A 13,933-nucleotide genomic window follows, 5' to 3' on the forward strand; every position below is an offset into this window, starting at 1 on the left:
GTGGGAATACATTCCCTAATTGCAGGTATTAATATCCAAGTTTAAAGGTTCCCCATTCCTAAGGGGTAATTATTTCAAGTACATTTAGCATTAGGTCCTAGGAAGCAGCCTCAGAGAGGTAACACGGCTGCAGGACGTCACCCAGATCAGTCCTCTTGAGATGCCCAAGGTAATTTGGACAGACAAACATCTATGTGAAAAGGTCAAGACAAACCCTCTGGCAAATTTTAGCAGCAGCAATCAGCAGCAGCTCCAAATGACTGACATGATGATGTTTAAAAAAGGTTTTGAGTCATAAAACATACCAAAATTAGTAGTGAGACTGCTAACCATACATTAACACGCATTATAATTAAAGATGCAGGAAATATTAAGCTGAGTTCCAGCCTAATCTTGGAATAAACCTCACAAAAAGGTTGCCTACAGCAAAAAATAATGTGCAAGACTAGACTAAACTGGCCTGCACTTCCTTCCCTATCCCTCATGTTGTATGGCATTTGTCTTGGTGATTTATATACTCGAATGTTTGAAATTAAAAATTCACTGCAATCAGAACTACATTTTACTGTACTTCATGACTCAAGACAGGAAATAATCTCCACTATCTGCTGGTGAGGAGAGGAATTAAGGAAAGCAGCACAAAACATTATAAATCAAGTTAAATGACAATATAAGAACAAGGACACAACACTGACAAATAACTGCACCTTAAAGAGAGAGGATGGCAAGAATTTCAGCTCAGAGAATGTACAGAGTAGACATATCCAACACATTGGTTAACTCAGTGTAGCTACAACTTCCTTCCAACATTTTACTGCAGCTAATACTATACCAGGTGAACAGTTATATACCGAAGTGATTCTAAAGACTGCATGAGAATTCTGGCAGGAAGAGTGACCTCCAAACAGGACACTCCTGTTACAGTAAAACAGCCTGCCTCTTGAACCTCTAAATACCTCACAGAAGGGTTTCCTAGTGGTTGTGCTTTAAGGTAAAGAGATGTCTTTTCATGAAGAGAAAATTTTAAAAGGAAAGAATATTATAGTCCTTCAGAGCTTAGCTTTCTGGAGTAAAAAAAACAAATCAAAAAATCTGAATTTGAATCTTATCCAACATGTATTTGAGTAAAATTCAGTAGAAGTGAAGGAAAAATGGTATTAGAAGAGAGTTATCAAAGCAAACCTTTCCTGGAGACTACGCCTTGGCTTCCCTTCCCTTTTACTTCTTCGTCAAACTTGGTATTTTTAAAGTATTTAGAGAGACACAGTTTCTCCTTACAGGTTCATGAATTTTCAATTTAGTTGTTTTGGTTTGGAGAAGTGATGAAGCAGCTAAGGCAAAAGCATGCAGGAGATGGGGAGAGCTGCTGCCTTACTGAACACTCAAGAGGCAGAATGAAGAAGGGCTTGGTGGCAGTATTCTGATTTCTCCATCCACTTGCAAATTTTCAAACACACATGTAGAAACTTCTGAGCAAACTACTCTAGATCTGAATTTAACAAGGATGCAGAGGTCACAAAAAGGGTCAGACAAACAAACAAAGCAGTTTCAGAAATCCTTGCCTCCTCAAAGCATGATAAAAATACTTCAAAGGCAATCCTGACTACATTCTCACTTACCTTTGCTTTCTGAAGGGGTGCCATGCGACAGCACAACACTGCAGAACAGTTTTTGCAAACTTCCATGAACAGTTTTTCATGTTCCCTGAGTGCAAGAGAGAGGCTGGTCCCATCCACAACTAGTCCATGCTGGATAACATGGTCTTCCTTTATTCTGTTCGGGGACAAAAACGTTGACTTTGTAGCAGTGTTAATGGTAAAATTGCAATTTTGCTATAAACTATTTGTTGGTCAGACAATAAGCAAAGGAGTTAATCTAACAGACAGACTACTTCTTCCAGTCTGTTATGATACTAATAAATAATTTTTTTTAAAAGACAACCTCTTTGTTTGGCACATGCATCAAAGAGACTGCTATAAAATTTAAAAATGCAAGGAACCCAAGCTAAGATCCTCACTGAGATAGTGTCATCCCAGGTATTTTACCTCTTGGCTAGCTGCCTCAGCTGTTCTGCACAGGTACTGTCTGACTTGTGCTGCACAAGCTCAAGGATGTTCATGGTTCTGTGAAAGTGTCCACAGGATAAACTGACACTGACAGCTGTTTCGTGCTTGTCTCCAGTGAGCACCCACACTTTGATACCAGCCAGCCTGAGGGCTTCTATAGTTTCTTGGACTTTCTCCTGCAGCCTAGAAACAAGAAAAATCTTAAATAACCAACTGAACACTTCACAAACAAAAGATCTCATACTGTAACTCCATGTCAGCACAGTAACCCCACTGTCACGGTGAGTTAAGTCTGCCTTTCCAACTTTACATGTATTTTCAGAGAATCTGTCTAGCAGATGATATTCTGTTACCAGCAACAAAACAAAGGCCTTGATGAAACAAAAACTAAACTTCAATTCTGCTAAGGGATCAAAAATCTGTAATAAGCATACCTTGATTTAAGCTAGGCACCATCACTGCATTTGAGAAGCTTTGAAACAGTCCACAATAATTCCTGGCTACTGTGGGGCATGAAAAGCTTCTCATGCCCCATGTGCTCACCACAGTGTACAACACACCCTGTGACCTACAGAGCACAGGCAGAAGCAGAATGCTTTGCAGAGGGGCTGTATGTAGCAGCTTTCCCAAGGAATTTGCTGTCACACTAAATATTTGCTGCAACTATTCCATTTCACATGAAATCTCTCCTGATGTAAGATACTGTACATCTCCATTATTACAACAGAATCAGTTGGTACAAGTTTTGTTTTGAATGTGCCTCAATCCAAAGGTAAATATACTAAATAAGAATAGCACAGAACTTTTGGTCATAGTGGGAGAACTTTTCACACTTCATATTTCAAGTATAAACCCCAAATCCTTGCTGGGTTTGAGTGTAGATATCAGTAAGTCCATGGCATACTTGTCCTCTACTCCTGTAGCCCCAAGTAACTCCAGATCCCTCTCTATGAAGTTGAACACGTCTGCCAATCTCTCCTCCCGCTGCTGTAAGGCAGTCCTGGCCTCATGAAGGCGTTTGCCAATTTCTTGGTACTCCTCAGGGGTGAATCTTCTGTAGGCCACACACAAAGTTCTTAAGCCTTTCTGCAAGAAAATAAAAGACTACATTCAGAGTAGATAAGATTCTGATCTAACAAGGTGTCCCAAGCAATTTTTTCATTTCAAGTCACAATTTATACTGCGTGAATTTTCTTCTGATCAGCTGAGGCTGGGAGCTGGGCAAGCACATACACTTACCAAAGCAAATTCATCCACATGTATCCTTGTTTTATCTATTTCTCCACTCTTACTACGAGGAAGAATGGAAGATTCTGCTCCCTTTGTGAATAAAAGCTTCTCCCCTACAAAGTCAAATAGAACCAAAATTAAAAATAATGCTGTTTAAGAAGTTCTCAAGTGCTGCTTGTGCAATTTCTGACCACCTACCTGAGGGACTCTCTACAATGACACTCATTCGTCTGCGATTTGGGTCAAACTCCAAAACATGAAGCAATTTATACCTGTATTTTGTGTTTTAAAAGAGGGAACAAGAAGAAAACATTTTTAGAAATAAATTTCCAAAGATAATTACTTATAAATAGACTTACACCACAGACCTTTCCTCAAAGTGTCATTTTTGTATAGAAACTTCGAAAGCAATGCTACCACTGCTGAACAACAATCACTGTTCATTGTTTTTTATCAGTTTATATATGCTTAATTCCATTCTGTAAGAAGAAAAGGTTCTTCTACCAACAGGAATAGCTTTCTGAATACTAACTTGACATTTGGTGATTACAAGCAGATCCTATCTATTTCTTCATCCTTCTGTCATTACTTTAAGTATAACTTTGAAAATTACATTTTGTTTCTGACAAATTTGTAAAAAATCTAGACTGTCAAAAAAGTGTGTGTCCCTGGTAAGTGGATTAATTTTTGTTACATTACCACTAGCTTAGAAAATTAATTTTAGACATTTAAATTCAAAGTACTGCCAACTAGCTGACACAGATCAAATGAGTAAAAAGAGTTATGGCATACTGCAGATATACAGTTATTAATAATTTGTACTCATTTTGGGGAAGTTGAAAATATCTAATTAGATTATACACAGATGAGACTGATTCTGGGAATTTCTAGACCTGAAACAAGACTTGAATAAAGAATTCAGTTTTCCAACTCTGCTACAGTCTCAACCTTTGAGGAATGGGCAAAGATACAAACTGTTACAACACACACCTACACAGAGTAACTCACACAAAATTCTTGCATCTCAGCTACAATTGGTAAGGAATAAGATGCAAGCTGTCTTGAAGACATCAAGGGAAAAGCATTAAACAGAGCACGCTGTGGAAAGGCAAGGTTTGCTTATGAACAGAGAGGATTAAGAGGAGAACATTACATTAATCTTCACTACAGTTCTGTCCTTCAAAATAATCAAGGAAAAAAAACAAATACCTCTCTGGTTTTCCAAGACTTTTTACTTCCATACTGTCTCCACTAATTCCAGTAAATACTACTCCAACCCTAAAAGTAAAGAAAATACATATTTAATTATCACTTTAGACATAATGCCTGTTAATTAAGGGAGGGGAAGATGGCAGGGAAGGAAAGGGGAGACTCTTACACCCCATTACTGTACTCTGCCTCTAGGGAAAATTAAGAATGTCCATTTCTGCAGCATTTTATTCACACCATACTCTGCCCACTGTAATTTCTCAGGTGTTTTCACAAATATTTTAGATCATCCCTTTATAATACACCCAGGGGGTTGTGTATTTGCCATCTGACTGTTTCCACAGTGCCAGCCCTGGGCTGCACCAGTGTCCTGGGCCTCTCCAGGGCTGCCCGTGCAGGCAGGCCCTGTGTCACAGCCCTGGCAGCGCTCACCGGCTCGCAGCTTCCACCAGAGCCTTCTCATCGGGAGAAGAGGCGTAATATTCCAGGGGGGATGTGATTCCATTGGCGTGCCAGGGACCGTCAGCACCGTCTGTCTGGTCTGCATTGATCTGCACTGTGTGACACAGACAAACTGCCTTCAAGAAGAGCTCTTCCTCTTTCACCTACAAGAAAGAAAAAACTTGATTTGTAACACGTATCAACCCAGTTTTGAACACGCTTAAGGAAAAATGTGTTTTTACTTACAAATCTGCCAAGTATTTCATGTTAAATAATCACATCTCAACATATTTAATAAATATTATTTGTTCAGTGACACTTGAAAGCTTCAAACTATTCAGAAATTCTGGTTTTTAATGTTAATGATACAAGAATATTTCTCTGAAATAAAACACTTTCCATCTAGGATGACTAATGGTGGGAAAACCAAAGAGCCTTACCAAACCATGCCTATGCCCATCTGGAGAATCTTCAGAAAATCCCTCTGGAGTTAGTTTACCATTGACCTCTTGGTACTTTATGCCATTAATGGAGCATTCCCGAAACTGCATCTCATTTTCAGTTAATGTACCAGTTTTGTCTGTAAACACATACTCTACCTTTTGTAAAGCAAAACAAAAAAATAAACTTAGAATTGCATGCAGTTGTTAGAGGAAAAATGATACAATAATCTCCACTCACACTTTCTATTCACACCTTTTTTAATCATATAAGAATTTTAACTTCTGCCATCACACCTTTATACCTTATTTTAAAATTAATCAGAAATCATATCACAAGTAATAAAAAGCCTGCAGTAACGAATTTTAATATTAAAAACTAAGTAGAAAATAGGTTAAAAAAATCCGACAGACAACATGTTTTTTACCTGTCCCAATTCCTCATTGAGGTCTGAAGTGTTTACTTGTGCTCTCTGGTTTGTTTCTTCATGGTAGAGGTCAAGATCCCAGCCAATAAAAAAAGATCCAAGGAATTTCTGCATCTCAACAGTCACATAGAGTGAAATGGGTATGATAAAGTTGTAAAGTACCAGAAAGGCAAGAAAATCTGAAATAAATCTCAGGATCTACAAGAGAAAAAAAGAAAACGTGAAGTTTACCACAGTGATCTGGTGAAATATCATGATTTAATTATGCTTCAATATGCATGAAAGATGACAAACTGGGAGAGCCAGAGAAGCCCAAGTCCCACGTACACACGAGAGAGACAAGACTCCAGTGACAAGGCAGCATTTGCAGGTTGCCCCAGTAACACGCCCTCACACTGATGCAAAAAGTCTGCCTTAAGCTGTGCCTGGAGGTTTTAATTCACACGTCCATTAATTTTTGTCTCCCTGCTGAATCTGCCAATTAATATTAACTGTCGTGGTGATTGTGCTATCCATCTCTGAAAGAGTTTTGTCTCAGAAAATGAATGTGCTCCCCATTCCATCAAACAGCACCATTCGTGTAAGCTTTTCTAAGGAACCCTAAATTGTGAAGGCAAACAAGTGATTTTCCACTTTGCTGTCAGAGGAATCTGCAAGCACTCTGTTGCTCCAGGACAGCAAAGAGTCAAGAGGGTTCGTGTCTGGCATTCCCAGTGATTTGGGTGATCCAGACTACAAGATAAGAAAGGGACCACGTGCATTTCTTTTATGCCTCTTCGAGAAATCCCTGTGTTCCAAACACACATTTCAGGCAAACATCTATGTGACAGGAGAGAAACTTCTTTTTACTAGGTATGATCATTTTAACAAACCCTGAAATGCAACACTACAATCTCTTTTTCATCTGCACAACAATCTCAGTATCTAAATTGTACTTTGGAGAGACTCTTATCAACATTTGAATATTAAGCAAGGGAGACTAATGGTGAGAAAAAAACAGGCCACCTCTTTCAACTCCACCAGATATTGGTGCAGGAGAACATTTTAAATAAAGGAAACATAAAAGCAGTCAACAATTTGCAAAGCTAAATAATATCTGTTCTTCCTCTTTAGGGAACATTGCTGTAAATATTTAATAAATAATTAAGTAGCTGACAAAAGCTCAGCGAGTTCTGTGCCTAAAGAGATCCTCCAAACTAAACCAGAAAAGACATACAAAGTGAGAGCAGTAAGAGAAGTAGTGACAATTATTTAAGTTAGAGAGTTTCTTCAAGCAATAGCCATGAAATAACAATCTGCACACGCAGGAGGAGATGGACAGGGACACTCTGAGTAAGGATGCCAGCATGCTGAGAAATGCAAAGCAGATTGTGGAAGTGAACATGGGAGACAGAAAAACAAAGACATGACAGAAGGAGAATGACACAGCAGAACCATACATGGCTCTCTACATTCCTGACGGCAAAGGAATGGAAAGATTGAGGAAATATTTATCCCTGCTCTACTCAGAACTGAAAGGCTTCACAGGCTAGACTAACTTGTATAGCAATTATTTCAAATTAGGCTCCTGAACTGCTTTGGACAAAGGCAGACTCATACAGAAATCAAAAATTAAAGAGAACACAGAAAAATACAGACTAATTGAAAATAGAGATACTTTACAGAACCACAGATTGCAGGGACACTTTAAGGTATCCCTTCAATCTCCAAAGAGAACTGAGGAGGCAAGCAGGAGCTTGAGCTAAATTACAGCCTTATGAAATTGCCCAAACCATCTCAACATCACAGAACATACAAAATTCCTGAACTGTGAGATCACTGCAATAGAACACACACAAGAACAGCCATCCTCCTCCTCTTTTTCTTTATGGAATGACAAAAGACACACTAAAGAACAATAATTAGAACATAGATCATCAGAAATATGTCCCAACAAAGCCTTTTCAAAAGTTTTCAAAGAGTCTGATCTTTTCATAAAGGAAGAAAAAGTCCAACCATTGACAGAGCTAGAAATATTTCTACAAATGGTGAGGCTACATGGGACTAACTCAAAAATCACTGAGACAACAGCACAGAGACTTGCAAGTGGATCATGTGGTGGTTACACATAGAATAGAGACATAATATACATGACATTGAGCTTATATTGGCTGAGTGTTCCTCAGATATGCACCTGGACAGAACTACATTACCTTACTGCTGTTTCTTTCATGCTCTGTTTTTTCATTATACCAAGGTTCATCCCATTTCTCTTCAGCTTGCCATGCATACTTTAAAATAGTGCTCAGAATGGCTTCAAAGAGGAGGATTATTAGATAAATAATCAAAAAGGAATTCATGGACCTATAAAGAGGCAAACAAAGCAAGAAGCTTCAGTTTATTTTACATCTTCTGTTGACACAGTGTGGTTACATGAATTGATCAAAAACTTGTTGGACCTTTTTTAAAAAGTGTATCCTGTGCTTGATACAAAGTTTCTATGTGACAAGCAGGCAACAGAAAGGGAAAGAAATTCTACATTTGACTATGATAAACTGTATAGCAATATGAAGACTGGATTAAGGTGCAGGAACACCTGCAGTGTGTCACAGCTGCAGTCCCACACCGGTGCTTTTTCCCCAGGGAGCCTGCAGGGCTGTGCAGGCAGTACCAACAAGCACAGCAGAAACCACGGCTGCACCTTTTCCTCCCTTGGAAGAGCACTGCCATGTGCAGCTGAGCATTTAACCCAGGCCAGGCTGCAGCAGGACAGTCACACCTGGTTCTGTAACCAGCCACACCATCCTCCTGCCCTTGCTTTGGACTCCTCCTGTGCCACATACAGCTCTTTGCATGTAGCTATGCATTTGCAAAAGAATGTCAGGGAGCTCTGTCAGATTTTTAGTAACTGGATATCAGTAATACATCAGAACTCCTTTTCTTTTTAAAATAAATCCTGAGATTCGATATAAATATCTATCATAGTAACAGTTATCCTGCAACCAGGAGCAAGCTTGGATATTTCCACCTTGCACACTACTAAAGGATGAAATATCAACAAATGGAATTTATCTTTATAGTTTCCTACTGAAGGCAAGGCAATTAACACTCTCTTCCTTTTGCCTATAACTCAATGATGAGATCACCTGGGTTTTAAGGTTACACAGGAAAAACTAAGTTAAAGCTCTACAAATAAGAGAGATATTAGAAAATAAACATACTTTTCTACTGCTGACCGTTTCTGAGATTTACTCTTGTAATTTAATGCCATCTTTGTCTCCATACCTGTATACACAGCAACACCTGGGAAGGAAGGAGGGAAAGAGTCAGACTTCATTTTCTGCATAAACACAATTTGCAGAATTTTTCATTTTGAGAGATATAGGATGAAAGCAAAGGCTGTGTTTACTACGAGACAGTATTTTGTACTATTTGCAAGACTCTTCTATAGTAGAAAAGTACTGCTGAAGTAATTTTAACACCTACTTTAACACTGTTCATTATTATGACTGCACTGCTCTTCAATATGTATTTTATGGAAATCAGCATGGTAAATCTCAGGAGAAAGCCTTGAACAATAGGTAACAGTAAGAACAGTCATTTATGTATTGAAGTTAAGTTATTCCTTTATCAAACCACTTCAAATATTTTCACAGAGCAGAGCTGGAACTTTATATCCTTAGAGGTTCTTCAGCATAATATCATTACTTTCATCTATAATCATATCCCCTCAGGTAACAGTCAGCAAGATTCTTACAATTTCTTCAGTGCAAGTGGAATTAAAACACAGTTCATCAGCATGCTTTAAGAAGAGAATACTCTTTAAATATTTAGATGTCTACAAACCAAATATTTCTTTAGTGTTTTTTAATCTTGCTCCACGAAGTAAGAGACTTTCAGGCCCAAGAGGTCTAAAAAGAAATAGACATATCAGCACGTAAACATCAGCTGTTCTGTATTCTGGAGAAGCACTGAAATCCAGTTTCCTATGCAAAGCTGTCCTATATCCCCACAAATTCCCAGTGCAGCAACTCAATCAGTGCTCTTACCCCTCTGACCACACCTCCCACGTCTCCACAGAGCTCTGTGTTCCCTTTCTTGTCTCCTTTGGTCACTGCCACGCTCCCCCACCACTGTTCCATATCCATTACTACTGACTGAGCTAAATATTCCAAATGGCTGCTTCAGAGAGCCCCACAGGGTGCTTGGGAAGGAAGCAGGCAAGAAACCAGTCGAGCTCACAGTGCACCCAAAGGGCTGCTTTAGGTTTGGCTGATTTACCAATCCTCTACCCCTCTGTCAGACTGAAATGATCTAAAAAGTTCAGTAGTATTCATACTGAAGAAACAATTAGATGGACACCTCCAACAGCAAAGTAAATTTTGTTTCCTAACACATGAGGTAAAATTTTAAGAGGTAAAATAGATGTTTCCTGCTCACATCTATCACAATACAGTAACACATTCATTTCTTTGGCTAAGTTCACTGCAAGCAGTGCTGTGAAAATAAGGGTCTAGTTAGAAGCAAGGTTAATAAAAGGTTAGAACCATATGTTCTATTGCAGCAGCTGTATCATCTTTAGAAACTGCCAGCAGGGTTGGTTCAAAATTTAAAAAAGGGTATTTTCCCCTATTTCAAATGAAAGCACAAATTTAACAACTGCAGTGGCCAGACTGACATATTGGGTAGAAACAAAAGAATTAAAAGATGCTAAGTGCTTTAGCATGCAAGCCCTTGGGTTTACCCTACTTTTCCTTTAGCTGTGGCCACATGCAGGCCATGATCACTATTACATAAACAAAGCTCTTAAACTTGAAGTCCTTTTGAAACTATAATGTGATGTTACTCAAAAAAAACCCCAAAGCCAAACACACAACCCACCTGCCTCAGTCAAAAATTTAACTTATATGTTACTGCAAATGTAACACCATCACAAATACTATGTGTTACCAATTATACACACAGACTATGATAGATTTTTAAAATTAAACATACATATGTTGATATTTTAGGCTACACTCGGACTTTAACTGAAAATTTGAACTAAAAATGGCTAACTGCTTGAGCATTCAGAATTTTCAAATAAGAAACATAATTTATGTTTTTGGATTCAATTTTGTAAAACCAGCCTGACAAAACCAAAATACCAAAACTGAATCAGTGCAACACAGACCAGACAGGTTTATCTTAGACAGAAGATAGTCTAAGATACTAGTCTAAGTCTACTCCACTAGTAGTCAGAACTGGCAATTATTTTTTTCATGTCCCTTGCTGATTGTGATAGATGTAAGCACTTATTTGCACAGTCCAGCTGCACTTTGATACCAAAAATTACAAATTTATAGCAGAAGCTTTGTTAAATCAGGAATTTCTAGGGATTTCAACTGCAAAAATTTCTTCTCAGTGCCTCTGATGACAGAGGATCTGTTGTAGTATACGTCAGTGGAAATTGTTTCAGATCAATAAATGTTTTAATTAACAAATAACAACAAAGTTGGCAGCTGATTACCAGTGCCAAAAAATTACCTGCTTTGCAACAGCCAAACTTTCCAGAACTCTTGTATTAAATCTGTGAAACTGGCCTGTAATGAATTTTTTCACTCATTTTTTCTCATCTCCACCTGAGGCATGCAGCTGCAGTTGATATTTTCAGTAAAAATACCTCCATTTTCATATATTCACCAGTAACTCTTGTGATGGTCAAGATTTTAACCACCTCCATGTGTTCTAAATAATCACCTTACACAATTTTACTCACCGTACTATTTCTTCAGCTTGTTGACTTACAGTTATTCTTCCAACAAATCTATGAAAGATGGATATGTCTTAGAAGTATCTACATAAAGACTCAAAATTGTAAAAATCTTCTCTATATTTACCAAAAACGTCATTAATGGTTCACAAGTAAAAAATAAATCAACTTTCATTAACAATCGAGTGAAACAAATATGGCAAAGCTGGCAATAATTTTACAAGAGACATTTAGCAACAGTAACATTTATCCATCAAAGGAATAGGCATTTGAGAAAGCTTATTAACTCTGATTAATTACCACAAAAGATTATATTTCTATTCATTTAAAACAGATTGTGACTTCTTGATGATTCAGTACGAAATAATTCCTCAACAAATATAAGTCTGCACATTAACCATCAGAAATAATAACTTTTCATTTAATAAAGCCAATCTACTACACTTTTAAAAACCTGATGTGCACACAATTAGCATGACTCCAGCCACAAAAAGGGACACAAACTTCTACAGCGATTGCACCTTAATTAGCTAAATATCAAATATTTGAAAATATGTTCAATCTTAGTTTTAAAAAACTTAATATTTCTCAGAGATCTCCAATCTTACTTGAGAACAGCTGCAATAATATACCTGGATTTTGAAAACTACTACTTCATAGCTACCATTTTCCCTTATACAACTCAGAAGAAACTTAGATGGGAACATAACTTTTGCTATCCATGATGCTGCTTTACAAAGTCTACGACCTTGCTTGCTGATGTTAAAGCACACTCAGATATCCCTGTTTTTAATCTAAGACTTTGCTGCTGAAGAATGGCGTTCAGATCTCCTCTGGAGCATACACGAAACAAATATGAGCAACACATATCCTTAGAATTAGACTTGAGTCAATTCCACTTCAACATATCCTATAAAATATTGAAATATCCTGGCAGAACCTTATAGAACTTTCTTTAGTCTAATCAGGCTGTAGGTCATTGAATTCTTTAAAATCTAGAAACAATTTTAGTGATTAGAACTGCAATGTACATAATTAAAATAAAAAAGATAAATATTATAATGTCTGGTTTAGTACTCAAGTACTCAAATTTAGCTTGTCACTTGCAACTTTCAGTAAGTACATATGTATAAACACAAGCTGATTATTAAAGCCTAAAATTCGAGCAGATGTCTGAAGCTATTTTAATTCTAGCAAGACCCGAGTATTAAACACCTCATTTTGATTTAATTTCAAAATATTTACTAATAAAGTGATACCTGTATAGATCTGCTTCTGGCTGCTGGCATTCTATAACAGCTACCAGTTTGTCCAGGTTGGCAACAGACTGCAGCACTGCTGTTTCTGGGACTGCAACGTGTGTCTGCAAAACAGGGCCCATTGATTACCCCCACACTGCCAGGGAGCAGGGCAGGTATTTCAACAGGCTGAACAAAAAAGGCACCAGGAATTAACTACACTATTTCACAGAAGTAACCCAGACCTTCAGATTGGTCTCTCCATCCAAACTGGCGGTGGTAACGTGGCAGGAACCGTCGGCTCGGTCAGACGACAGGAGCACCAGATCAACAGGGAAGGTCTCATCTTTGGCTACTCTGACAATGTCCCCCACCTAACGAAGTGAACACAGAGCAGAAAGACACAAAGAGGTTTAAAGAGCAGCATTCATTTCAGCATTGTCACCAAACCACAATGATTAGCGATAAAACAAGAGTTTTAGCTGTGTAGTACAAACACAGTTTTCAATTTGTCCTTTACCCGAATGTTTTTAGATCTGGTTTTCACAAGGCCACCACTTCGAACAACATAAACTGGAGCACCGTTGACTTCATTGTCTGCTTTATGTCGTAGCCAGTCCTCATAGCCCTGTGGAAAGCACATAAAAATCTACTTTTTAAGCAAGAAAACTAAAAAATAGACTAAATTTAATCTACTAAGCAAATGTGTTCAAACTACTTCCTGCATTGTGTGAAGTTACTAACTCCTCTTGAGCTCCTGCTCCAGCTGCTACTCAAGAACCTGTGAACCTCTTAATTTTGTCACTTTACACAAACTTGTAAAGGCAAATAAAGCAGCCAAAGTGGTGCAGAAACACAACAGTCCCATGTTCTCTTAAAACAAACAGGCAGTGACATTTTCTGCAGATCAGATGACCAAGCACTCAATAAATCTTTGATCTATATGGATTAACACACCACAAAACTGGGAACAGTCCTCAGGCTCCTTTGTGGATTCCTTTTTTTTTAGAAGTAACAGACTGAAATTACTTTCTCAAGTCATACCATATAGCATTTCTTATAGTTACTGCCATAGCCCATGCACGAAATCTCAAGATTTAATTCTGTGTGACATGCTCTTGACACATCAGCTCTGTCCAGCAACAGAAGA

The 13,933-nt window shown here is 38.0% G+C and overlaps 1 protein-coding gene across 3 annotated transcripts in view; it reads right to left on the minus strand.

Moving 5' to 3' along the window:
• Positions 1–13,933, minus strand: part of ATP11B (ATPase phospholipid transporting 11B (putative)) — a 60,993-nt gene that overhangs the window by 24,254 nt on the left and 22,806 nt on the right. For all 3 annotated transcript variants that reach the window (XM_063407970.1, XM_063407969.1, XM_063407968.1), the window contains exons 5-20: positions 13,304–13,411; positions 13,029–13,157; positions 12,805–12,908; positions 11,552–11,599; positions 9,640–9,704; positions 9,015–9,096; positions 8,007–8,157; positions 5,815–6,012; positions 5,387–5,545; positions 4,938–5,110; positions 4,506–4,574; positions 3,495–3,568; positions 3,306–3,409; positions 2,971–3,152; positions 2,046–2,249; positions 1,620–1,773 (exon numbers count right to left, since the gene is read on the minus strand). In XM_063407970.1, coding sequence (XP_063264040.1) covers positions 1,620–1,773; positions 2,046–2,249; positions 2,971–3,152; positions 3,306–3,409; positions 3,495–3,568; positions 4,506–4,574; positions 4,938–5,110; positions 5,387–5,545; positions 5,815–6,012; positions 8,007–8,157; positions 9,015–9,096; positions 9,640–9,704; positions 11,552–11,599; positions 12,805–12,908; positions 13,029–13,157; positions 13,304–13,411 — 2,004 coding nt within the window. The remainder of the gene's footprint in view (positions 1–1,619; positions 1,774–2,045; positions 2,250–2,970; positions 3,153–3,305; positions 3,410–3,494; positions 3,569–4,505; positions 4,575–4,937; positions 5,111–5,386; positions 5,546–5,814; positions 6,013–8,006; positions 8,158–9,014; positions 9,097–9,639; positions 9,705–11,551; positions 11,600–12,804; positions 12,909–13,028; positions 13,158–13,303; positions 13,412–13,933) is intronic.

This window comes from Prinia subflava, chromosome 11 (genome assembly GCF_021018805.1).
Source record: "Prinia subflava isolate CZ2003 ecotype Zambia chromosome 11, Cam_Psub_1.2, whole genome shotgun sequence".
NCBI classification, from domain to species: Eukaryota; Metazoa; Chordata; class Aves; order Passeriformes; family Cisticolidae; genus Prinia; species Prinia subflava.